Raw genomic sequence first — 26,593 nt, forward strand, 5'->3', positions numbered from 1 at the left:
GGTTTGACCATATAGCATGTCAATATTTCAGATCTGACATAAAATATGTATATTCACTTGAGATTTAACCCTTAGAAATATTTTTAGAAATAATCTGATCTACAATTATAATAAATCAAAAAAAGTTCTATTTTTACTAGAGATAAGGTATGCAAATGCACTGAGGTCATGTGACAATAATAGCCCCTGAAGTAAATACAGGAGAAAACTCATTGGTGTGTAGTTATGAATTCAAATTCTCACTCGGCCATTTTCTAGCTGTTCTGATCTTGAGCAGCAGACCCGAGTCCCAATTTCCTTTTATGAGTTGGGATTTTATTACATATCACAAAAAGTTGTTGGGATATAATATGATATAAGGTATGAATGCTTAAAGATAAGTTAGAACTTTAAATGACTCTCTAAAATAATCTTCTATTTTATGTGTAAACTGCTTTTTGTTTTGTCAGCTTGCCTTAGCAGTTACAGAAACTCAGTCCTTTAGCCTGGGTGATTATTTAAAACATAAATTATCATCATGAAAAACAGAGAAATCAGCTAAGTTTGATATGGAAGAAATGACAATGAGTTCAACTTTTATCACTGACAAGTTTGAAATGACAGCAAGAAATTCAAGTACAAATATCCAGTATCTAGTGATGGATGTAAAATGGTTTGGAGAGAATTATGGATAAAAATTATGATAATAATGAAAAAGATCACTATAGAACAGAATTTAAGTGGTGAAAAGCAAAAAGGTAAATTTTAAATTTCTCTGTTTTTCCCAGTAATACTTTGACTACAACGTCTTGTCTTGAGTAAATATGCACTTAATTACTGGAAAATGTCTTACTACATGGCAAAATCAACTTCCTGGGATCTTTTAAATGAAATGCATTAGGTAAAATGTAATGTTTTTATTATTTTGTTGCCAAATCTGCCAAAGGATAAATTTAAGCATTAGGAAAGAGTGAACATTGTTTAAGCTGTGCCCTGGAATGTTATGGCCATTTCTGCACAATAGAATGATTAATGAAGTATTACTCAAATAGACAATCATGTATTAAATGATCCAAATTAATACATCTAAATTTGATTTAATCAAATGTGTGTATTTTAGATTTCAAATAACTAATTCAACAATTGCATTGTTACTGTATAATACTGAAAAGGAGTATAAACTTGTGAAATTTGCTAGATTATATATTCTCCAAATAAAATATCAAATAAAAGGTTTTAGATAAAATGACTACTTGGAATTGTTTATTTTTATTTTGTCAGCATACTGAACCTTAGAACTAATAACAATAACAATGCTTGTGAAATTATCCCAAATGTACAAAAAATAAACCTTGTATAACACACCTGGAAGAGAATAGCCAGGACATTTATAATGAGATATCAAAGCCAGGTAGTCCACACAGCTTCTCAGTGGGCTAATATTTGGAACTTTCTTTTTTGCTCCAAAAGTCTTTCTCTTTCATGAGTGACATTTATTTGTTCCACCTTCTAGAACAATGAAGAATTAATCTACATCCTTTATTAAATATCCAAAGACAATGATTGTGCCCTTCCCGTAAAGCCCCATTTCTTCTCTAAATATCTTCATTTCCTTCAACCAATTCTGATTACCCAATTTGGACAAATTGTTTTCTATTGTCACCTCTCAAGACATAATAACCATAGATGGGCACAATGCTGTTGATACGGTCTAAGCAAGAAAGGTTGTTGCCAAAACAGGGCAATATGTAGAGCTCATTAGCTCCCACATCATTTATCCAATTTAAAATGGACTGAAGTGAATCATCATGTTGGCAGTAGTACATTGAGGTTTTACTCCCAGATGCAAAAATCATACTTAGGTTAAAAATATCAAATGTTATTGTCAAAAAAAAAAAAAAAGGCTAGGGTGAAATGGAGTTTTGGTGAACAGATATTTTTAAAAATCATAATCAAATATAATAACCATAAACGGACACAATGCTGCTAATAAGCATGTGAGGCTGTTGCATAGTGAATTAGGAGACCAGCTTGGCAGTCAGGTTAACAGTCTTGATCAAGAAAAATCAGTGCCAGAGTTTACTCATCTGTAAAATGGAAACCATAATAATGCCCAAAGACATATTATAGGGATTAAGTGAGCTAATATATGGAAAAGAACTTAGTAACTGAAATATACTAAATCCTAATAGATGGTAACAATAACTAATACTCTAGTGATCTGAAAATTACACATTCATTGATCAGCCAATAATTTACCTTGAATCTTCAGTTATCACTCTCATGATCAATGTAAAACCCAATGTTTACCTTTTTCACAAAAATATTACTGAATTTACTTTTTATGTACTTGTGTTATACAAATAAATTTTTTGTGTCAAATCATATCCATTTCAAGCCAATATCAAATACCACTTTCCACAATGATGACAATGATTATCCTGTTAACCCCTAGTTTTTCTCTTCCTCTTTAGAACATCTATAGTGCTTTTGTATAACTTTCTGGGTAATTGCCACTTTGTACCTCCATTTATAGTTTATTAAGGGGCAATGTCATTTATATTTGTAACTCCTACAACTCATGAAAATATTTGTTGATAAATTAATAACCACTTCTAATGTATATATTCTGAAAATGACTTTTGATATAGTTATGAGTATGTTTCATGATAACAAATACAACAAATATTCATTTCAGATTACCTGCAAGCTTAAGATATTGTATTTAATGACCAAATATCCCTTACTTGTTTAGAAATTAGGGATGTGTGTGAGTGTGTGTACATGTATAACTACTCTAACTGAGAAAAAAACACTTATCAGAAGTAGACAGAGGAATTAAAATCAGAAATAGCAGAGACAATGGTTCAAGAACATCTTTTGCTACTTTGTTTCTCTAATCAGACTTTAGACTCTGCTAAACACAAGGTATTATTAACAACCTTGACATTTAAACTGTTTCAAATAAGATTCAAGAAGAAAAAGAACTGGGCAGAGGAGGAAGAGAAAGCAAGAAAGCTAGGTTGAGAAGACAGGTAATTCAGGTTGGGGAGCAGAGCCTGGGTTCATATGAAACACATAAACAGATTTTTTTAAATTGGAGGTACTGGGGATTGAACTCAGGACCTCATGCATGCTAAGCATATGCTCTACCACTGAAATATATCCACACCCCCTACCCCCACCATCTAGATACATCTTTGATGCAGCAGTTAAATATCTTCTGGGCAAAGGGTTATTGGAGAAAGGCTTCAAGGATTAACAACTAAACAATTAAACATAAAATATTCTATCATTGAAATACAGAGACACTCAAACTCACAAATTAAGGAAATTTACTTTTTGGTTGAGGTTAATCAAGGACCCAGATCCCCTTAAGACCCCAGTTGTATAGTTTCCCAAATATTACAACTCTACTAGGCTTTTAGAGTCAATACAGATAAGAAATAGAGATACTAGAGAATCCAGTTGTTCAATTATTTTTAACCCAATTCGTTATTCAAAAATTCGTTATTCTCAAATAAGATAGCCATGCAGATTTCAAAGAGTGCAACATGTAAAGTTCATTAATACTCATCTAATTTTTCAAATCTAAAAGGGATTTAAATGACTCACTTACTAGCAAAAGTACATTGAGGTTTGATTCCCAGATGTGAAATTTGAGTTCGGTTGCAAATACCAAATGCTATTGTTAAAAGTCTCCTGTGTGAAGTAGATTGGTGAATACACGTCAAAAAAAATCATGATCAAACCTGGCACTTTTGTTGACAGACTTTGTAGTGAGGTCGAAGGTGTAATTAGGCCAGAAAATTACTTTCTCACTACTAGAATTGTTCCCTTCAGGTCTTGAGTTATCAGTCCAGAAAATTTCATTAAACACTAAATTCACTTTAAGACAACTGTCAAAATTAAGCAGAGATGAGTCAAGTCAAGGTCCTAATATTCAAATCTTTCATTTGGATTATGAGATTCGATGTGAAATAAAAAATGGTAGAGGTTCATCTTTCTATCAAGACTAAACTTTTTGTGAATTTCAGAAACAACTTCTTTTCCCCTCTTTGGAAAACAGGATGAAGTAGAGTAACAAAATAAATGCAGAATTTGAAACGATTAATAGGCATAAATTATGGAAATTATTTCTATTTCCTGTTCATTGAGATCTTAATGTGAAAATGGTAAAAATGCAACCATTCATAAGTATTTCAAATACAATAAAAAGGGGGAAAAAAGAAAACTAAACTTAGGTTCTGAAGATTAATATGAAATTTGAAATGATACTAATGATGGAGCTGTGAATCCACCACACTTGCTTTAAAATAATTCCAAGACAGTGCACTATATTTATAAACAACTGGTTCACCGCATTTTGAAAAACAGCAAGACCTAGGATATTCTGGTACATAGTTATTATTTAGGTGAGCCAGGACTCAACATTTATAAACCAAAAAGGAAAGATGTTACATGACACAGTGGAATTATGAGAAATGTTTTTTCTATTTTCCAAAATGTTACAATAATAACTGAAGAAATCAATATTTAAAATATAGCTTCAACTATTTTGCCAATTATATCAAACAGTTTGGAGTTAAATAAAGTACAGTGAAAACTATCACTATAATTCTTGGAGTCAGGAGCCTACACTGAACTGCCTTTGCATGCCAATTGTGAGAATGCCTCAACCTGGTAAGGTGTCAATCGCACAGACAAGTAATAACAGAGATTTACTACGAGCGAAGAGTAGGGCAAATGAAAACCCCAAAAGTGAATGGTTAATAAAATACAAGAAATTATTTTTTCAATTATTTGGGGTAAAATTATACGCTTAGGACTTAACAGGTAATAGTACAGTGTTAAGTTCAGAAAGAACTCTACTAGCGTGAAACACTTGTCAGGTCGCATTCCGTTACTTAGCAAACAAAGGGAGATTTAAAAAAAGTCTTAAAAGGCTTTTCCATAAACACTTAATAAAAGGATAGTCAGGTTAGAATTAAAATTCATAGTAGCTTATTAAGGAATTAAGTTTGATTATGAAAATTCTGAAACATAATTTTAACACCCCTCACTCTATCTTTTTGCTGCCTCTGTACTAAGCCTTCTAACCAAAGCACTGAACAGCTCAACTCTTTAAAATATAACTATTTTAAAATAGCTCCCACCCCATATTAAACTAACATTTAGAATGCCTACAAGAATCTGATTTATCTGTCCAATACATGAAGTTGTGTTGTTTTTCAAGTTATGTTAATGAAAATTTGAAGTATTCTTTAAAGATTTGACTCAATTCTTTAAAAAGAAAATTTATTTTAATTCATCCTGTTTCAATTCTATTTAAAATATTAATGGTATCTGAAGAGATTAATGCATTCTTTGGAATGAGAGGTACAGGGTTTATAATTAATTATCCATCCCTGAGTTCAGTCCCCAAGTGAACTCTTCTATTCAATTTGAGCAAGTTATTTAAACTATTTGAGCCTTTGTTTAGTTGTATGTAAAGGGATAAACAATACCTCCTTCTTAGTTTGAGCTGAGAAATAAATTAATCTTTAGCTATTAACAAATTTCCTACCATGTAGTAGTTGCTCAATAAATGTTTTCATTCCCCCTTATTTTAATCAATTAAATATATTGATTGATTAAATCATTTTAAATTGAAGTGTAGTTGATTTACAATGTTGCATTAGCTTCTGGTGTAAATCATTTTTTAATTTAACAATGCTTTGAATAGATACCATGGCAGCAACTGAAGACAGAGTGGCAAAAAATATAGACTATTTATTCTATGTATAAAAGTGCTTACAAAATTTCAGTAAAATGTACATGTATCTGATAAGTTGGCTTTGTTTCTTTACATTGAATAGTATATATAGACAATGTTTTACAGTAAATATACAATATAACAGCAAGAATATCTATAAAAAAGACATACAAGAAGTACATGTAGATTAATTCAAGCAACAGTTCTGAAGCAAATCTCAAATATTTCCACTTACAAAAAGATTCTCTTTTTGTGTTTTAGGTCTCTAATATGACCATGATTCTCTAAGCGACATAACTAAGATAATAAATTTTAAAAAGGTTGAGTGTTTTCTAAAAAGGAAAGCTCCCTTTGAATGTATTAATAGGATTTCCAAATATGTTACTTAAGAAATGCACATTGCATTTAAGAAATCCATACTAACTTATAGAGGAAATAAAAAATTAGTCGAAAATATAATGATTATTAATGAAAGGATGACATAAAAGATATGTCAAAATAATGAAGAATCACACATATTAGTTAACATGGCATTTCAGGACCAAAACTAAGTGAGATTAAGTTTAAAGAGAAGCAGCTGCTGATGGAAAATTCTAGGTACAGATTTTTTCCCATATAGAACAGAATAAATATTTACTCATGAAAGACCATGAACTCAAGGTATCTTTAATAATATTTTTAAACTATTTTGGGTTTATTTATTTATTAGTGGAGGTACTGGGGATCGAACCCAGGACCTCGGGCACATTAGGCATGCACTCTACCACTGAGGTATATCCTCGCCCCCTAATAATATTTTGTGAAGAGAAAGTGAAGAAATAAAACAGCAGCACACTCAATTCTTTACATAGATAAGATCCTCACTTTAAATATCTCTGATTCGTATAAAAAAAAAAGAAATACAGACAGACAATGGTAGCCCATGTCACACATGTTTAACTATAATCCTGAAATTTAAGACATTAATGCCTAAGAACCCCAGAAGCAATATATTTTCTTGAATTCAGGCCAAGAACAACAGTGGTCTAGGCAAAATTAGCTGGACAGTTAACACTTTCAAGGAAAATAAAGATTACTGTTAATAATATGGAATAGTGCGCTAATGGGAGCGATGATACTGACCATTTTTATGATCAATTTGAAGAATATCAAAAAAAAAGCAATCTGCTCATTTCATTAAAATAGCAATATTGGTATTTGGGAGAAGTGCATATTTCTAAAATGTCTACCTTCCAGTAGTCCTCTCTCATTGATACATATAGCATTTTATTATAGATGATTGATGTGAAACTCACTGTAATTTCAAAAATTCATAGAATATTATTATGTCATGAAATCCATGCCAAGAAAGCAATTGCCATTATAAATCAAAAAGACAACTCATATGGACAGGTCATATGGTAACGGGTTCTCCTTGGAATGGTATCCTTAAATGTAATTTATTCAATAAGTAACTTAAAGGTTAGGTGTGATGAGATGAATCTCATGCTCAAATAACTTCAAAATATTGTTATATTGAAATAGCAAGAGATTAATTTTCTTGGAATTTAGAGATCCTTGCATTTCTATTCATTTGAATTAACATGGTCCCTTGTAATTCTTCTTAAATGTTTTCACCCTAATATAATCCCCTAGAAGGATTTCATTAAGCAATACAAGATAATAAATAATACAAAAGGCGTTTCCTGCTTTAGTAGAGGAGTTAAAGGTATCCAAATAGGAGAGCAGACTCCTACATTTTCACATTTGGAAAATAGTTTGCTTTAACAGGGAAAAGAATAGTTCAAAAATAGGGAATAACGTGTTTCTAGAGGGATTTAAACACTTTTTCTTTAATATTAAGTCTTATACATGTTTAAAGAGAGTCTTGATGACATAGCATCATATTTGAAAGTTTAACCCAAAATAGCAATTTATAATTTCATTGCCCTTTGGAATAGATAGAGTCTTACAACCCTTTTAATGTTTAAAAACTCAACCCTGTTTCTTTAAGTCATATCCTTATATCCCAGGAGGCAAACTCAAGTCATTAGAAAATACATATTTAGAAAAATAGTCTCTCCACATATATTTGCATTTCTTAAAGGAAATCTAATGAAAATATGTTTGATGGGATGATATTCCATCAAAGGATTTGATGTGAGGAGACATTTCTGTGAATTAAATATGAATCATAAAATTCTATATATCATGATGATCAAAAAGTAATCAGTGACATGAGAAGGGCATTGTATCAGGTGAAAATATTTTATTTAAGTTAATTGCAAGATACAAAAGCAATTTTTTAAAAAACTGAGGAAGTGATTATAATCTGATTCCATAAATCTAGGAAAGGACTCATCATTCCCAGAACTGATATGTTCAAACTGAGAGATAAATAACTGGTAATCTAATTGAAACAAGGCAAAAGTCCTCTTTTGAGAATCATAGTAATAAAACTAAATATCAGATGACATCTTGCTATATGTAAGACTTTGCAGAACATTTTGTGATACATTAGCTCATCTGTCCTTCTCAAAGTCCTATCAAGTAGGAGATAAGGCAGATCTTATGACGGTTGGTTTGTAGATGATAAGTAAGTATTTCAGAAGGCAGCTTGATGTAGGAAAATAACTAATAAATTGGAGTCAGAAAATGTGAATTGAAAACTGTCTCTAGCATATAATAGTAAAACTTTGAACAAGTCTCTTGGCTTTTTTCCCCTTCTCTAAAATAATATTTTAGGTAACATTATCTACCCTGTGATGATGGAACAAGTGAGTGCAGACAGTGATGGTCAAGGACATGTTGCTAGAAGTGATAAGGAAGAGAATGAAAACCAGACTTTTCAGTTCCAAGTTAGGAGACACATCACAATATCATATTGCTTAAAAAAGACATAAACTTTAAAATGAGACCTAATTAAACTTTTTAAATATAACATTTTTGTGATTTTGCACAGCAAAGGAAACTGTAAACAATATGAAAAGACAGTCTATGGGATGGGAGAAAATATTTGCAAATGATACAACTGATAAGGGATTAATTTCCAAAATTTATAAGCAGCTCTCACAGCTCAATATCAAAAAGAAAAATCAGAAAATGGGCAGAAGATCTCAATAGACATTTCTCCAAAGAAGACATATGGATGGCCAAAAGGCACAGGAAAGATGCTGAACATCACTAATTATTAAAGAAATGCAAATCAACATTAAATGAGGTATCACCTCACACCAGTCAGAATAGCCATCATTAAAAGGTCTACAGTGGGGAGGGTATAGCTTAGTGGTAGAGCATGTGCTTAGCATGCACGAGGTCCTGGGTTCAATCCCCTGTATCTCCATTACATACATACATACATACATACATACATACATACATACATACATAAACCTAATTACTTCCCCCCCCAAAAAACAAACAAAACATTTTAAAGTCTACAAATTATAAATGCTGGAGAGGGTGTGGAGAAAAAGGAATCCTCCTACACTGTTGGTGGGAATGTAAATTGGTACAGCCACTATGGTGGACAGTATGGAGGCTCCTTAAAAACTTAGAGACAGAGTTACCATATAATCCAGCAATCCTACTTCTGGGCATATATCCAGAGAAAAATCTAATTGGAAAAGATACATGTACTCCAATGTTCATAGCAGCTATTGTATATACAATAGCCAAAGCATGGAAGCAAACTAAGTGTCCATCAACAGAATGAATGAAAAAAGAAAATGTGTATGTATATACAATGGAATACTAGTCAACCACAAAAAGGAATGAAATAATGCCATTTGCAGCAAACGGATGGACCTAGGGATGATCATACTAAGTGAAATAAGTCAGACAGAGAAAGACAAGTATCATATGATACCACTTAGATATGGAATCTAAAAAATGACACAAATGAACTTATTTACAAAACAGAAACAGACTCACATACATAGAAAACAAACTTATGGTTACCAGGGGCAGAAAAGACAGGGGGAATAAATTGGAACTTTGGGATTGGCAGATATAAACTACTATGTTCAGAACTGATAAACCATAAGGTCCTACTGTATAGTATAGGAAGCTGTGTTCAATGGCTTGTAGTAACCTGCACTGAAAAACAGTATGAAAAAGAGCATATGTGCACGTGTGTGTGTGTGTGTGTGTGTAACTGGAATCACTATGTTGCACACCAGAACCAAATGTAACATTGTAAATCAACTATACTTCAATTTTTTTAATGTTTAAGAAAATGAACGTTAAAGAAAATCATAACCTACTCATTATATACTAAAATCAGCAGAGATAAAAGAATCAAATCCATTGTGGTCTTATCTAAGAATACAGCTTATGGTAGCTTTAGTTAAAATCTGAAATGGCACAAAAGTAGATCTGCAAAGGGTTTAATCTACTGCATGTATTCTTAGCCATATATCAACAAGTGAACATGATAAAATATTTCCACATTAATTATACTGACTACTTCCTTAATGAAGTGCAAAAGTGTTTGCATAATCCGATTCAATTTATTAAATTAGGTTACAGTTTTATCATTTTGAAAACTGGCTTATTGTTTGCTTTACAGTATATGTCAGTTCATTTCCAACAATTAATAGCACAGCATACAGCTGTAATCAATTAAAAGCCATCTTCACTTTTAAGGTCTACTACCATTTGCAGTGTGCATATTTCTAAAAGCAATATATGATAGTTTGAACATATATTATAACAGTAGCAATGACATTTCATATCTGTAAGACTTATTCTGTCCACAAACAAAAATTTATAAAAAGAACTTATTGAAAAGTAAACAGGTAATAATCAAATTTTAGTGTTAACTACCTTTATTAAGAATACCTATAGGGCACATTTATTTGAATTTGAGTAACTTGCAAAACTAAGACTTCCTACACCTAAGCTATATGATTTTTAAAGTTATCAATTTTCTTCTTAAAGCAAATGGAATTGGTGTGAGCATAGAGAATTAGCAATAATAATCAGTAACACTTGGATCAGCCTGTTTAATTACAATAATAATACTTTATCTTTGTCTAGCTTCATTATTTATAGAATGATGTTATAAATTGTGTCATTTGACATTCACAGCAGTTTAATGAGAAAAATAATTTTGATATAATAAAATGTTTCTTTTTTACAGAGGAAGGAAATAGAGTATCAAAATATTCAACTGGCTTAATTATTACACATTTTAAAAGTTGGATCTTTGGAAGATTTTCAGGAATTTCAAGAACTGACTCTTTTCTTGGAGACTAATTTTTTAAAGTGGAGAGTCAAATCAAAGTAATTTATATAAAGTTCAAGGTCTTTCATTTAAATACCTTTATGAGTTCATGTCTTTCTACTATCATTTCTGATAACCTTTATTGGTTAAAATAATACTATTTCTTTCCATCCTTTGTTCCAGATCTTACCACAGCTAAAAGTATTATTTTATATAACATCCAATGAGTGTCATTTCCTCCTATCTATTAATTTTAGAGCTATGGACCACTTTGTGGAGTCCTGATGAAAGAAAAGCAGAGAGAACATAGGAGGAAAAAGCATTTAAACATTTCTTTCAATTGGATAAAAAGTATTTGTTAGCCTGCCATTGTCATAGTCTTACCTATGAGTTAACTATTCCATCATGAAAACCAGTGTTACAAACAGTATTACAGCTTGTAAATATGAAGCATTCATCTCAAAAAATAATTTTTAAAAACTATCTCAAAAACTATGAACAAATATAAGCATATAAAACCCTGAAGAACAGATGCCCTTTAATCAGAAAGACGCCATGCCAAGTTTAGAACAATAATTCCAGGTAAAATAAAATAAGGTCATCAAATTTTATAATTAGAAGGGAACAAGATTATCTTATTCAATCTACCTCCCTTCTATGAAAAATTACCTTCAAATTTCCCTAGCAACAGTGATTACTAAGAGAGGAAATGGATGACTGATGGCCAGGGAAGGAACGAATTTTTTTAAAACTATTATACTATTGTATCATGAACAACATAGCCTATAAACAGTAATTAAGTATAAGTACTATGGCTAACAAGTTTTCATTCCACTTTGCTCTTGAACCCTTCTTTCAGAAGGAAAAGTTAAGGTTTTACAAGTAATAAGCTCCATACTTAGTTCTCCCTGTAGCAAGACTCTCATAGAAGATAGTGCAGACCTCTCTGTAATCACTGTTCATCAGTTAGATTTCTGTCCTTGGAAGAGCACAGTATGAATCTACTCCGCCATCCACTTTCAGACAGTCTTTAAGTCTTCTTAAGACTAAACATCACCATCATTTCCAAATCCCTATCATCCAGGCTATTCTCTCAATGCTCACAGTCTGTCAATGTCCTGCTAAAAATTGCAGTGCCATGACTGAACATAATATTTCAGGTGTCATCTGAAATGCAGAGTAAAGTTGTATTGTTGTTTCTTTTTATCTGGGTTTTATATTGCTATCCATTAAGTTCAGGTTTATTAGCACATCGTTGATTTATATGATTGCATAACCAAATAAAATCCTTCAGTGTTTTTCATGTAGAATGTTTTCAAATTGGATCTTAAGTTCATTCATGACTAGGGCAATAAATGTTTTAGAAAACTGAATGCAGGTTTTTTAATACTGCTACTTTTCTTACATTTGCCAAGTTGACTTGAAACATTTGGTCCTGTCAACACTTGCAATTAGCAATTCTACATCTTTATAAAAAAGAGCATAAAGTTGTAAAACATATCTCCCAAATGCATGAGAAAATATTTAAAAATTTCAACATGATATGGTTAAATCCTTAATAACAAAGTTGGAGCACTTCATTAAGGGAAGAAGTTGAAGCTTTGAAGTTAGCCTCAGAGGGGAAAGTCTATCAAAGACTGAGAAGGAGACTAAACAAAGAATTCTGTTTCTCTTGTATGACTTCTGTTTTACAACTTCTTTAGGAATATTCACAATATATCTATAGTAATGTTGGTTGCTTGTCCTGAATGAACATTATTTAACCTATTTCTCACTTCCCTTGATTAGGGAAGGGAATAAGGAAGTAATAGTGCATCTTATTGGTCAAGAAATTAGAGCAGGCACTAAAAGATGACATGTGACATATTGTACAACCAAGGGACTAGAACACTGTATGAGAACCCCACAAATAAATGGCTAATCTACAAAGCGCCTGGTAATCCACACACCATTTACCATCATAATCAAAAATCGACTCAAAATCTGATTTGCTTTTCTTAATGTAAACAGACTTCTGTCAAAGGAGGCATCGTATTACTAAAAAAGAAGCCAATAATACCTTGCAATTAGTCAATTAAGTATATTAGCAACTTCATTAATGCAAATCTACTGAGAGAGAAGTTTAAGTAGATTATAACTCTTGACTATGGCCCAATGTAGGCATATGAGACCACAGAACTCGACAGGAACTCGGAAGAGAGAAACAAATTAGGGAAGAAAGGACTGTAATTTTCTTCTAAATTAAGTAGATGAGAGGCCTGTCCAGAAGTCTAGTAATATGTGGTTACTTAATTAAATCTAAAATAACAGATCTTTGCTGTAAGAGCTCAGGGAGAAAAAAAGATTTTTATGAATGTCTATGCTAGTAACAGACCTGGGGCATATTGTGATTTGACTGAAATATTTGATTATAATGTATATTACATATTTAATAAAGTAAATATATTTATCATCTAGTTGCTCATAACAAACCAATATTTACATTCTGTTAAATTATGAGCTACATTTTATTCATATTTGTATTAAATTAGTTCTTTATTATGGTACTACGGGTTCACTATAGATGTGGAGGAATTGCAAAGGCAAGTATGTTCTATGTTGCCATTTTATTCCTGTAGATACTGCTTCTCTAGAGCATCAGTCTGGAAATATAAATTTCTTCAATTGTGGATGATAATGCTTAAATGTAGTCATCATAATCCATAAACAAACAAATAAACAGTGCCTTCCATTTACTTAGCACACCTTCTTTAGGCACTAGTCTCTGCGTCTCTAATCTGGAGCCTAATTGTGCTTAATAGGGTTTTATAAGCTGCATTATAACACCACTGTTTAAATTTGTAACTCTGAGGCACAATCATTTATCTCAGAAATCCTTTACTAAACATATGTTAGCCATACTCACTGAAAAAATACTTACTTTGAATATCTGCATTGTGGCAAGCAGTCATCCACATACTGGGATACCATCGTAAACAAAAATGTCCAAAATCTGTTGGTATGTGTGTCTTCCACACCACACTTGGGCCTCGCGTAATACCTCAACCAGTGGCTTTCTGGGTGTGGAAGGCTGATAATGATCCTCAAAGTTATACCCACATGCTAAATCTGGGAACCTGGGAATGCCACTTTAACTGGAAGAAGAGTCTTTGCAGTTGTGATTATGTTAATGATTTCAAGATGGGGAGATTATCCTGGATTCACTGATGGGCCTTAAATGCAATTGCAAGTGTCCTTGCAAAAGAGTCAGAGGGATATTTATACACACACACACACAAACACACACACACAAAGAGGATAAGGTAGAAATTAGAGCCACAAACCAAGGAAAACTGGCAGTCTCCAGAAGCTCAGAGGCAAGGAAACATACTCCCCTGAGGCCCACAGAGGGAGTCTGGCCCTGTGGTCACTTTGATTTGACCCAACAGTGCTGATGTTGAACCTCTCCAGAATTGTGAGAGAATCAATTTCAGTTTATTTTAGTCACCAAGTATGTGGTAATTTGTTACAGCAGCCACAGGAAACTAATACAGTGCCCAATACGAATTTTAAAACTAAATAAATTACATGATGAAGTTTAGTGTCCTGGCTGGCCTTCCAAAAAAAATGGAAAGAAGATGGATTACTTTATCTCTTTATTTTTCTCTTCAAGAAAAATTTAATGGGAAATGTGCATGAAATACTGATAGGCTCAATGTACTACCTTCAAAATGTCCAGTAATTAAACTTCACACACGTTCCCTACCTATAAATGTATGAAAATACATACCTACATGCACTACATAAACAACAATGGTTTAAATAGTCTGTATCCTATTTACTCTTTGAGTGAGGCATTCAATAGATTGTGATGCTTAATTTATTAGTGAAGACGATCGATCCATTTGTGGCTGTTTCACTGGTGAATTTTTCTGTTATCCTTACTTGTGAGTCTCCCCAGGGAGTACAATGCATTTATTGCAATAAACTTCTCAGCATGCAAGGCACATTTCCACACTAGAAATTTTTTTTTCCTTAGAAGTTGAAATGCTTAGTGAATTTTAAATATTACAAATGCTGATATTCTAAAAATGGGTAGTTGGGTGTTGTTGCCAGTTAGTCAATAACATGTAGTTAGAAAAATAAAGAATATCAATTTTGAAAGTATACATTTTTGAATTATAAATCCATATGAGAATATTTTCCTATAATCTTTTTTTAAGATAAGAATGTTTCAATGGAATTAACTTTGGATTAATATTGCTCTGGTCTAGTACTATTTTCAAAATGGTCAAATTGCATTTATAAGTTCCTATCTTTTAAGCATAGCTCATGTGTGTTTACAATTGCTTTCTTTTTTTATCCTGCAGGCATATTGATTATATGCCTACAAAGTCACAGTGAAAGAAAAGATGTGTCCAAGAAGCAAAACTATAATCTTTCATTCATTTAGTTTGAGTATATCTGAAAAAAAAAAAACAAAAACAGGTAATGGATAACTTTTCTTTTAATGTTAAATGCAAATCTTTGGGACTCACTGAGTTACTTCTTAATACTTATATGGAAATTGCATTTCAAAACTAGTTTGTATTCTGCCCTAAAGATAAAATCAGGAAGTTGGCCAAATATTCTGTCTAAATTGTACTCCTGGCACAAGACGGGAGTATTTAGAATTCCTAAATAACCCTTTCCTTAATTGTAAAATACACATGATTCTATAAAAAGTATGAATGTTACTGGAACTCTGTTGCTAGGATGAATTTATTCCAAACTGGTATTTATTATCAAAAATGATTTATGACATGTGCTCAGTCCAAATAAATGTAGGGGGCCCTACAGGAGGTATTGCACTGTGAGACTCTACAAAGAGCTTTCTTTCTTTCATTAACTTCCACTTCTGGTTGCTGTGGCGTCCAGTGACAACCATAAATTTTGGAAATTATCACCATCTGCCCACGCCCTCTTCTAAGGTTACACAGAAGCCCACTTGAACAACTAAAATAGCAAACAAAGCTCCATAAGCAATCTCAAAAGTTTTTTCTTTTTCTTTTTTTTTTTTATTACAGATACCTAAATACATAATCCTAGGGGTGGGAAGACACTTTAAAAGAAAATTATCAAATTTTTTCTCTGAGAAACAGATGACTTGAGGAAAGATTATGACTTAACTCCAATGTTCAATTGTTGAAAAGAAAAATGAAGGCATGATTAGAGACAAATTGACAGATTTTTATAAATTGTCAAAATAAATGTATTTTTCCCCCATGACGAATTTTGACAACCTTGAAGGTAAATGTACATCTTTTAGGCTTTTCAAATGGTAATACTTGGAGTACAAAAGTACAGGTCAATGTTTATCGGCAGTTGACAATTTAAATCTTAGAAAGGACTGGAGATTTGGGGGCCATTTGTTTTATTTTTCCTTTGTCTTTATGATATCTATATGTTTGTTTATTTTTTATTTTGTTAGTTTTAGAAAATGATTTCCAAGTCTTTCAACTATACTGACATAGTTACAGACTCCTGGAAAAAAAAAATTAACTTCAAACTCACAGGTCAAAAACATAGTAGAAATGTCATCAAACTAGTTTGCTTAACATCAAAAATACTGATATATATCTTTTTTATTGTCTTTAAAAAATAACACATTTCATCTTTCCCATCTTGAAGAAAAAAATAGCATTTTATTTTTAAAGAAAGTAGCAATATAAATAAAGTCCTGGGACATAAAGTCTGTATATCCATATTGAATCATATTCCCCCAATACATTAAGTATTCCTTGGGAGAAAAGTGGTACACTCTTTTGAGAACTATAAAATTTCTTTAAGGCCATTAAATTTCCAGTGAATGTTTTAAGATACTAAATAACATTCTCCAAGGGATGGAAATATTATTCTGTATTCTCCAAAATATAAACTTCTCCATCTAGAAAAATTGTATGTAAAAAGAGCAATCATATTGAATACGTTAAGATAGTTCATTCATGTGCAACAGCCAAATTTCTGGCAGCTTCAGATCTTTGGATCAATGTCTAAAAATTGAAAGTAAGTAAAATAAGCAACAGTGAGCTCACACATCCTGTTTTAAGGCCATTCACTGGGCTCTACGGAGTATCGAACCTACTTCTTCAAATCGTCTATTCTCCTGGTGAGTCTCCATTTCCTCATCCTTCTCTGGAACATGACTGCCTAAGGTCTTTTCAGTGTAATGCTTAATAAGCTTGAGAGAAATTCTGGTTTCTGGGTGTACAACATACTAGGAAGAATGGAAGTTAAAAAAGCATGTCTGAGGAGATAGCACAGCAGTTAAAATACATGAAGTGGTCCTGCTTCAAAAATGAATGACCATAATGATGCATCAACTTTAAATTACTTCAGTATCTCTGTTCACCACGCCAGGGAAGTGTGTAAGACATTTCAGAAAGAGATCTATCAAAAATGGCTTCATATTTTGATTTTGAGTTTTGGCTTATGATTTTCAGTTGTTTAGAAACTTCATTTACCCCAAAGATACTTGATGGTCTTAATTATGTGAGGTGTTGCTATACTTAGAGTCTGATGACATCATCTTATCTCAACATCGCTTTGGTAATGAAGCATTTAATGTTTTGATCTTAAAATGTTGGCAGGCAATTTGGAGCCGGATCTTCCCTATTTTAATATAAAATCAATCTCGAATACTGTTCACCCAAAACATAACTGTGATTAGTGAGAGTTAACACAAACTTATCAAATACAAAGTAAAGATTATTAAAATGATTATTTTCAAAACCCCCAGACACAGTTTTTTGAGACGTTGAGGACTCTTAAGTCTTTCTTCTAGTACACTTGAGTCTTTCAATCATAAAACATGAAAAGTTAAGATTCTCTTTCCATTCTGCCTGTGTAGAACCAAAAACCCTACAAATTTACAAATCAGGAAATTTTATCTAGTTAAATAAAAACAGTTAAGACTTGACAAAGTGTTACATACTTTTCTAAATGTCAAATTGGAAATTAGAATTTTAGGCAATGGGGTTCAGCTACTTGAGAAGCATGACAAAACGAATGAAATGATGACACCTGCTCTGTATTTGGGTTGTTTTCAACTATTAAGTTCATTTTTTCTGTTGCTCAATTTTTCATCTGCAAAAGTGAGCATAAAAATACAACTCTTCTTTGGAATGTAAGTTATTCACTTTGAAGAACCTTTGGTACCTTACTGGAGAAAAGTTAAATATTGCAAAATGAACAGATAACTTCAAATTCAACTCACTGAATGCTTGATAAAGGTTCACAAAGGTGAACAAATTGTCTCGATTCTCCTGCAAAAATAAAGGTGAATCATGGCTTCCAAAGAGCCTTCAACCAAGTATGGAATATGAAATAAGACACCCATGGTTATATCACAGCCTAGAGAAAGACAATTTCCATTGATACGGGAATTCAGAGGAAAAAATGAAGATTGTCTCCTGATCTTGCCAGATTATCTTTGCTGTTTCAGTCATATTACATGTCAATTACATGTTAATATGTATATCTCCTCAATAAGCTTTCATGACAGCAAGAATTAATACAAATATTATATGTTATCAAATAATAATATAATTATTATTGTAATTTTAATTTGCTCATGGGTCTGGATGAAACCTGGAAAGTAGGCAAATGTGTATGAGAGTAAATGAAATAATTAGTGGACACATTCAGTTGGTGAAAATCAAGTGAGTTATTTTTGCATGCAGCACATTACTAAAGTTTTTATGGTATGAAGCTTAGGTTGTTGACTATACTTTTACTGGTACTTTTTCAAAATTCTAGTAATAAACATCTTTCAAATGTTTCTGATAGAAATAGTTTAAGAAAAATAGAAGATATTTCTATTTGACATCATGATGGTCTTTTGTTTGAAAGCATTTCAATCTATTTTGGAGCTCTTATGGATTCAAAAATAAGCTTAGACTCCAGAGACCTGGGTTTGAATCACTGACAGTGACCAATGACCTGCTGACTGACCGTAGGAAAGTCAGTGAATCTGCCTCAATTCCCTACCAAGAAAACAGAGATAATAATTTGTTGTTTGCTATTAGCAAGAGGATGAATTAGAATAATTTCTAGCACTGTGGTCAATTAAACTTCTTTTGTTTTATTTCCCATAAATAAATGATGGTAATCATAATGCAGTTCTGAAATAACTTCTCATCAGAAACATTATCTTAGTATACACAAAACATAACTGATGAATGTAAATATCCATGTAAGCACAGGTATATATAAAAGCTATGACATTGGCTGATTTTTTTAATATTTTCAGCATAAATAGGTAGCACTCTTACCTGTTGGTGGGATCATCCCAGGAGACATAAGGCCCGGGACAGAATGTGGCATGATATGAGAGTTCTCTGGGGAGGTGACACTTTGAGTCCTCTTAGGAGGCCTTCCAGGTCTAGAACTGAAATAAACAAACAAAAAAAATTTTTTACAATTAAGCTGTTGTCTTACACATCATTTCAAAGTTGTTTCAAGTGGTAACATGGACTGTAAATAAATTTGTTTCAAGGACAGTTGCTTTTGCAGTTAGATGTAATAGACTTCCATCACTAATTAGATTACATGCTGAATTCATTTTCCTCATTGAAGATCAGCCACTCCTGATGCATAATTCATAGCCTGCACCTCGTTACCTGCTTCTTCATATTAATATCTATACACAGTTTGAATTGCCTCGTTTGCATATGCTAAAGTTCTGCATGCAGCCTTCAGCACGAAAATTATGCACTAACTTGTAATAATTATTACAGTCAGCCTGCTATTGATTTATGAGACTTTTAAAAACCAAATATGTGTAGTACTTGTAATGAATGATATTTTAAGGTTCTTCAGGAAATTAAAAGGCAATGGCTGCCTAAGGAAATGTTCTGCTTGTTTGATTTAATACTACAGTTAGCTGGGAGGTGGAATGAAAGAGTGATTCAGACCCATAGCACATTTTTCGATGATATGTTTTATTACTTCGCACTGCTAGCCTGATATCTAGATGATAAATGACAATACATATCTAATGTGTGAAAAGGTCTTGCAATTTCTTTATTTTTTGTCGTTTAAAAGATAAGTCAAGTTATCATTTAACCCTTATTCTATTTAAATGAACAGCCCCACTAGGTTGCCTTAGCTTAAATATACTAAAATAAATTGGAAAGGCTTAGGATTATTTGTAGGACGTCGCTAAGAAATTGCCAGTATCGTCTCTCATAGCTGCCTTTAGGGTAAATAAAAATACTTTACGTTTGTGCGTTAGCAGTACTTCTCCTTTGCTTGCCTATTGTCCAAGAATAATTTTTAAAATTATAAAAGCAGAAGGTGAAAGGGAGACAGGTAGTCACTATTCTTGTATAAAAATAACATGAAGAATATAATATGAGCCAGTTTGGAAACAAACGTAATTAGCGTTATATTTCCACTTTTTGCCTCTGCATCGTGAATGGACTTTTATGAAATGCTTTCCCATCATTTATTCAGCCAATATGTGTATCAAAACCTCCAGATATATCTTTCATAAGTTAGCATTTCCACGTCAGCCTCAGCTAAGATCCTTTGCCTCATCAAAAGATTCAAAGATCCTATCTCTATTATTTATATAAGTAATATATGCAGTCATTTAACAAATATTAGTAAGCAAAGCAGTGCACGGAGGAGGCCAATTTGGAAGGATTAGGTTCTAAGTCTCCAGGAGCTTATACTCTTGCCAAGAGAGACATATCTGGTGTATAGAGGACTATGGTGCAAATTAGAATGTGCTGTGTCCAAAGCAAGTTGCCATCTGACCACTAATGGGAAGTTAGACTTGAGGGAGAGGAAGTAAGATTTCATGGCACTGGGAGCATTAGAAAAGAATGCTGAGGGATGAGTTGAACATGGAGGAAAAAAAAAAAAAAAGGAAGAACATACACTTAGTGAGAAAATGAGAAAGAAATGGAAACATGAAAATGTATAGATGTACAGGATTGCGTCCAATGGGTTGAAACAGGTCAAATAAAATGTGGTGTAGAAATCAATGCTGCTAGACTTACTGCCTAGGGCCAGATCCTGGAGGACTCCAAACCAAGAGCAAGTAGACTGTGCATTTGTTTCTTTTGCTGACCAGTAAGTACACTGTCCTGCGTATCCCGAAGCATCTCTCTGGATACTTCCTCTTACTCTTCAGTATTACTTTTCATCCTCAGCTGATTCCTTAACTCCTGTCATTTGCTTAGAGTCCATCAACAGCCCTCTGATCTTCTCCCTTCTCCCTGAATGATGTCTTTTTATTAACATTGCTGAGATGTTAAGTAATAACAACTAAATATATTACCTACAGCCTAAATCTTCCTCCTGGGATTCAGACAGATTAATGTCTGTCTACTGGAAATCCCTGCTTGGTTGTTCTGTAATAACCTAAGACTCAGCTTGTGCAAATCTGAACTCAGCATCTCCTCTGTTAAGACCTATTTTCCCTTGGGTTAGCAAAATGGCACCTAATTGACTAAGCCAACAATCCAGGACTCAGCTGTGGTTTCTCCCTTCCTTTGCCTACTCAAACATCATCCCAATGGAGATATCTCTCTAATCCATTCTCTCCATCCCGACTCCTATATTCCAGAGCAATTCCTCATTTCTTATTTGATCTACTACTATAGCTCTTCCAAGACCTACCTGCGGCTTTGTCCCAATCTGGAGTGTAGATAACTCTCCATACTGATTTTAGAAGGATTTTTCTAAAATGTGAATGTGATCGTGTTTTCCAAATGCTTAAAGATCTCAATAGTTTCCTACAGCACTGCCACTCTTTAGCATGGTACCAAGGCCTTCCAATACTTGGCCCCTGCCTGTTTTTCCAATCTCATCCTTTTATTCTCACGTGAATGGCTTCTATTTGGCCCTAGTGAATTTCGTAACAGTGTCCCATGTTGCTTTAGTTTCCTATTACACTTCCTCCATATAATCGGCCTCCTTGGCCATCAAAGCCTCTTACTACATCAGCCCATCCTAATCCCCATTTCACTTGGCTAAATCTTAGTCATCCTTCTTACTAACCACTTCTAGGGAGCATTCCTTCTAGGCACTGTGATAGCTTATCTTGAATAACTCTATTAAAGCCCTTTCTGCACTGGCTGTAGTAATCTGTTTATTTGTTTCACTCCCAAGTCTGTATGGCAGAAAGTGTGTAAAATATGTCTTTTTTTCCTTAAAGCTTAGCTCTGTGCCTGGGTCACTGTATGTATTTAAATAAATTTTAACCTAAAGTATTAAGTCTTTCCCCCAAATTCCTCATCGATTCCAGTAGTCTCTATGTTTCCAGAAAATGAAAAAAGAGATGTAAAAAAGTCTGGGATTCTGAGTCTAAAGATACTAAATTTACTCTGAAGCTCAGAGGAAAAGAAGTGTTGGGGGATCTCAGGCAAGATGCCATGGAGAACTTGGGAAAGGAAAAGGAAGTTAAGGTTGGAAAGTTTTAGTCCTTTAATTTGTTTGGCTTTAAAAGAATGAAACTGTTTAGCAGCACTTTATTATTCAGGCCACAGGAGCTGTCCTCACAGCCCTCACTCTGGAGGTAGAAGTCACGCCACTGAGTAGGGACACTTTTATTTCACACTGTGATTAGAATAGACCCAGTGGGCTCTTTTCACCCCATATATCTCCTGCCCAATCTATCACATAGCCTCCAATTCAACCAATAGAGATTCACTGCTTTTAGTCTTGAAGCTTTAAGATCTTTTAAAGCCTTCCATTAAAATGCAAATACCCTTGGTGGCGGTTAACACCTAAAGCCATCAACTCACACCCTACTGGGGATTACTTTACAATTAGGGGAGAGCAGAGTCTTGAGATAGCTATGCAAAGAATGGAGGAAACTGGAAGGAAAGATTCGGAAGGCAAGGCAAGTCACTTACCCTTTTGTCTAAGAACAGGAGGGAACCTCTCCTTGAAATTATACAAGACTACTTGGTTGAGGGGAAGTTACAACATAATTTATTAACAAGATATTCCTCTACCCTCCAAGACCTACAGTTAGTTCCTCTTATTGACAGGGTTGGTGTTTAGTCTTGGTCACTAACTGCTAGAGAGTTTGACTCTAGAAGATGTAGGACTCCAACCCAATTGTAAAATACTTGAATATTTCAATTACTTTCAGCAAAGCTTTAGGAGACTTCCAGGAAAACACACACAGGGCAGTGCCCAGAAGCACTAGCTTTATGATCTTGACAGATCTAGCTCTAAACACTGGCTTTACTAATTTACTAGAAGGTATAGACTTGATCAAGCTATCTAACTTCCCTAAATGCCTGATTAAATCAGGATTTTTTTTAAGTGGATTGGTTTGCTTTGCTAGAAATAAGTTACTCTTGGAAAGAAAAACAATAACTTAACTGAAAAGAAGATGTGAAACAATTAGCGAAACACTTCTTTGGGGAATGATCAATTGCCTCAACAGTAGCCACTTCAAACCTTCTGGTCTACACCAGTCATCCAGCTCTACCCCAGAGGATCAGAGCAGCTGAACTCTCAGTTCTAATCAAAGCAGAAGACCTCACTTAAATAAATTATTACCCTTAATAGCTCGAATGAAATCAAAATTTATGACTTTAGTAATTGTTTTTGCCAGCTTCACACAGAAGCCACAGTGCAACCTTCAGTATTTTCAACCATCTGCACTAAAAGAGCAGAGTAATAGCTTAGAGATGCCTACACTTGGTATCTCACTTACTTAGGGTCCACTCAGGCACAACCTTTCCCGCAGTTCTGAATAAAAAAGATTTCTTTTCCAGATAGACCAGTGGATAGATGTCTCTCCTTAGTCTACATCATTAAATCAGTCTCATGCTAGTTGCTGTCTCTCTCCCCAACAACTGTACAATGTTTACCAACCTTGCCTAGTCCATTTAGAATGCTTATTCAGGGTGAAGCCAAAATCTAACTTAACAAAAGGAAACAAAAGTGACATGAATTAATAAGAGGTTAAGTTTATCAGAAGAGTGAGAGGTATTTGAAACTTTAGAGGGAAGGTACATGACAGATTTTTTTTAATCCCTAACTTTCTCTATGGACACCGTCTTCTGCTAATCTCTTCAGCATTTTTTGAGAAAGTAAGTTCAATTCTCTTCCTGAGATTTGAAGCAGAGAAACATGTGAAATCCAGAAGGAGATTGTGATGGGTATAGATTGGGAAATGCAAAAGTAGCTGCCTAGCAGAAATTCTGGTTCCAAATCCTACCTGTTTCAAGAAAGGAAGGAAGGGTTCCATTCAATCATTCAATTCATTCATCCATCTATTCAACAAGCAATGAGCTAGACATTAAAGCTGCAAGAATAAAGACACACTCCTTTCTTTGAGGAGGAAGATAAAATTAAATGCCTGTGGGATAACAGTGCAGAAGAAAAAATCATGGCAGAAACTGAGCATTGATTTTCGTCTTGGGACACAACAAGCATTTAGGGGTGAAAGCAACTTGCTCCATTAATCTACAAGAGTTCACTTGCCCTCTCCAATCTATTCACCTCAGGAAAGCACCAATTTTGTGCTTATACTTAGCATAATGTTTTTCCAGCAACCTGCTTCTACAAAGCCAAGCTAAGATATATGAGAAATATCTATCTATCTATCTACCTATCTTCACATATATAAGCCACATATGTATCATTATTTCTGATTGGAAATGTTTAATTTGCTTAATGATTTATATACCCACTTGAACATTATAGTCATGAAAAGCGATGTTTACGAGGAGTTTACGATAACATAAGACAATGCTTATGTTCTAAGTAAGAAAGTAAGATACAAATCTGCAGATATGAAATACCAGAGCACAAAAGAGAGAAACGAACTAAAAGATGCAATAAATATGCATGGAAAAAACGCCAGAAGGAAACACTAAAACATTAGGAGGGATTATCACTGGATGGATAATTACTCAGTTTTTCTACATCTGAGGATTTTAGCTTCTCTGTCATAAGCATGTATTACATTTAATATATAAAAATAACTTTTAAAATTAATTTGTGTAACACTTCAATACTCTGGCCATATAGTTCAGATAATTCACTGTGGACAAATCATGATCCTGGCTAAACTTGATCACTGCCAGATGTTTACTTCTCTCCATAGCAGAAACCAGATATAATTTATCTTCTTAAACTTTCTTTTCCGTCTGTTGTAAAATATCTAATAAACAGTAAATGATTATCTGTAAAAATATTATCCTTCTGAGAACTATAAGATTAATCTAAAATATGAAAAGTACAAATAATCATTAATATCTTCCAGATAAAATCAACCTCATGAAATAGATCCATCAAAATAAAATAATACAAAGAACCACTTAAGATTAATGTATTTACATATTTCACCAAAAAAAGCACAGCAGATTTATGATACTCAGCTTAAAATGGGTAGTTTTCTTTTAGAAAGATCTTATTAACTTGTTAGTTGAATTCTGTTTCAGTTTTCTGGAAGGCAACAATACAAATAAGCCAAGAAGCATATGATTAGCATTATTTTCCCTTTGCATGAAGTTTTTTTTTCTTTCTATAGCTGGCAAAGTTTTAAAGGATATATTACTTTTTTTTTTTTTCAGTGATGACAAATATAAGCATTTTCTCAACCTCATATTCCACATTTGTTTGGACACATCTTTGTATTTTCTGTGTAGGTGTGTGTCCAGCCATGTGTACTTCTCAGTACAAATAGATTATGAACTAAGTCATTAAAGAGATGATTTTCCACCATCACCAAAATACCAAATTCCATGGGGCAGGCACTTAAAATATCAGCTGGACACTTGAAAAGCATCTTCAGATTACTGGCTCATGAGCACAAAACACACAACATTCTCTCAATTCTTTATGTGGCAGATGTTATAAGCTCAATTTTATCCCCCCTAAATTCTTACACTGAAGACCCAACCTCATTGTAATAGTATTTGGAGACTGAGTCTTGTTTGGACGAGGACACATCAGGGAGACCCTCATGATAGGATTAGTGCCCTTAAACTTAGAGATGCCAGAGCTTGCTTACTCTCTCTCTCAGCCATAAGAGGACACTTGAGAAGCCAGCTGTCTTACAACCCGTGAAAAGAGCCCTCACCAGAAACGGACCATGCCAGCACCCTGATCTCAGACTTTCAGCCTCCAGAACTATGAGAAAATAAATTTCTGTTGGTTAAGCCACCCAGTTAATGCTGTTTTGTTTGATAACCCTAGCAAGACTAAGGCAGTCGGCAATACTATACATTAACTGAACAAATACATATACAAATACATAAAATAAAATTTCCTGTGAAAAGAAATTAAAAATAAATTTCAAAAAATAGTTTATATGTAAATAAATGTGGCAAATAAATGCCTAGTTAAATTTATTAAACATCATACGTTTTGTGTGGGAAAACTTCACAAGCTCCCAAAGATTTTAATATTTTTGTTTTGTGGATCAATTTCTCAGAGCTTTCACGATGTTAAAATGAACTATAAATCTCTAAGAATGTGGTAAAATCAGCATTTACTGAAACTTAGTTTACCGTGAAATCTGTTATTTCCAGGGAGTCTGTTTAGAGACTTGTGCACTAAAGAAATACATTCTTCCTAACAGTATGCTTATATTCAAATTATAAAAATCCCTCATCTCTTAACATTAAGTTCTGTGTCAAGGTCACATGACGTTTGTT

General features: G+C 33.4%; 1 protein-coding gene across 1 annotated transcript in view; it reads right to left on the reverse strand.

The window, feature by feature from the left end:
• Positions 1-26,593, reverse strand: part of DACH1 (dachshund family transcription factor 1) — a 397,126-nt gene that overhangs the window by 209,060 nt on the left and 161,473 nt on the right. Inside the window, exon 2 of the mRNA XM_010973575.3 lies at positions 19,232-19,347. Coding sequence (XP_010971877.2) covers positions 19,232-19,347 — 116 coding nt within the window. The remainder of the gene's footprint in view (positions 1-19,231; positions 19,348-26,593) is intronic.

The sequence above is a fragment of the Camelus bactrianus genome, chromosome 14 (assembly GCF_048773025.1).
Source record: "Camelus bactrianus isolate YW-2024 breed Bactrian camel chromosome 14, ASM4877302v1, whole genome shotgun sequence".
NCBI lineage: Eukaryota > Metazoa > Chordata > Mammalia > Artiodactyla > Camelidae > Camelus > Camelus bactrianus.